The sequence below is a fragment of the Opisthorchis viverrini genome, assembly GCF_000715545.1.
Source record: "Opisthorchis viverrini unplaced genomic scaffold opera_v5_8, whole genome shotgun sequence".
Classification (NCBI taxonomy): domain Eukaryota; kingdom Metazoa; phylum Platyhelminthes; class Trematoda; order Opisthorchiida; family Opisthorchiidae; genus Opisthorchis; species Opisthorchis viverrini.
In genome coordinates this window covers 776,946-778,837 of record NW_008751664.1, presented here as the reverse complement: position 1 = coordinate 778,837, position 1,892 = coordinate 776,946, and the positions used below count along the sequence as shown (strand labels likewise).

General features: G+C 46.0%; 1 protein-coding gene across 1 annotated transcript in view; it reads right to left on the bottom strand.

Moving 5' to 3' along the window:
• T265_00778 (hypothetical protein) overlaps positions 1-1,892 on the bottom strand; it is a gene marked incomplete at both ends in the record, with an annotated part of 29,856 nt that overhangs the window by 10,784 nt on the left and 17,180 nt on the right. The window contains 2 exons of the mRNA XM_009164650.1: positions 260-577; positions 1,031-1,834. Of these exons, the coding sequence (XP_009162914.1) occupies positions 260-577; positions 1,031-1,834 (1,122 nt within the window). The remainder of the gene's footprint in view (positions 1-259; positions 578-1,030; positions 1,835-1,892) is intronic.

Sequence of the window (1,892 nt, the reverse complement as noted above, 5' to 3'; positions counted from 1 at the left end):
TATATATATAATATATACATACATAATACTGGGAATGCTGGACAGAATATCAACATCAGCTATCCGACGACCTAAAACGAATATAGTAACAAAGTTCCTTACTTCATGTCCACCGTGATCAGATGTATACTATTTTCTCAGGATAAAATAAGGTTCTCGAAACCTTCGGGAGAACACTAGCATATTGCAAAAGGAAACTAGCAGGAAAAAGTAATCGTACCAGAGAAGGCAACAGAACATGCACACCAAGGACACGTACCAGACGTTTCGACAATTTTCTCTGTTCATCAGAACTTGTTGGAGAGCGACTTAGCTTGTGATCAGGTAGGTCCGGTGGATCACTGTGCACAATAGGTGCCTGTAGTGTAGCACGACTCGACGGGGTTACAGTTTTAGAATCACTCTGTGAAGATCGTCCAGGTGCGGACTGCCCAAATGGGAGAGGGACGTTCGGACGCAAGCTGGTGCCCACTGACCTCTGAAAAGGCTGGTTGATTAGACATGCGTTTGCTGATAACGTGGATACCGCAAATTCCGATTTGAGCAGCGGTGTGCGTTCTTGATTCAGATAGGTTGGCTACGAGAAAAGAGATAAGGAGCTATTGGGATGAAGACGACATCAACAGCGGCGAAAAAATATGTTCCCTTTATATTTGATCTCATTCTAAGCCAACGAGTTTCGCTCAGGAGGATTTGTCAAATTTGTCAAAGGCATTATAATGTCTAGATAACCACTTGGCAAAAACCCTGTCCACATACATGTCACATGCCCAAGTTGAGCCGAAATGCCCAACATTTACACATCGGAAGTGAGCAGTCTCGTAACAACATAAGACAAGCTGCGTAGTTACAGATCTTCGGAAGTGACATTGCCGGGCGAGCTCCATAAGGACGGCGGTGAGAAGGCGCACTGAACCAAGAGCAGGACGGGCACTGAGGTATACGTAAAACATAACAAACCAAACGACATTCGGACCTCTTATCTCCAACAGCTAACCACGGGACAAATTAAATATTGAACGTCACTAACCTCAAAGAGTTCAGAAGACTTCGTCGGACATTCGTCAACTGTAGCCGCTCCTGTACCAGAATTCACACCGCTTTCGGTTTGTGGGTTCCAACTCTGAAAAACAAGTTTACTCTCCATTGAACGTGCTTCCATTTCCTCAGGTTGTGATGCATCCGAAAATTCCGCATTGGATAACGGCATGTGTTCCAACAAATTATCTTGAGTAAACGTAGTGCCATTCTGGGAAGCCATCTTGCGCAACATACGAGGAGGCAGATTACTGGCCAAAGGCAGTGTTGTTCTAGAGAAGCTTGACTGTCTACGGGCTCCCGTAGCCATTCCACGTGTCCAGCCATTGTCCGAACCGTCTGTCCCACGTTCTCGTCTGGAACTCCATGAGTCCGGACCACCGAATTTGGAACTGACGGAGTATCCATTGTTGTGATTGTTGTTGTTTGCGCTCATACCACTGCCAGATTTCGTGTAAACCAATCGCTTATTTGCAACCGAAAAGCCACCTTCCTGACGACTTGATATCGAACTTCGGCCACTACCTAAAATTCCCACATCAGCAGGACTATTGCGACAAAGTTCTTCACCCAGTCGTGCTAACTCTAACCAATTTCTTGCTTCCACGCCGCTTGAGTCTCCAACACTCGGACAGAATGGAACCATCCTACTTTTGGAACCAGAAAAGAACGGCACATTAAAAGGGGCCAATGCGTTCGATGTGGCCGACAAATGGTTTGCATATTCACTTCCGGGCACATCCCTTGATGAAACTGAGCGTTCGGCGGGAGTTGGCGCCACCAAAGTTCCTGAATCCTGAAAAGCCACGTAAAACACTAATTAACACCAGACAGTTCGTTGCGATGAGGAATTA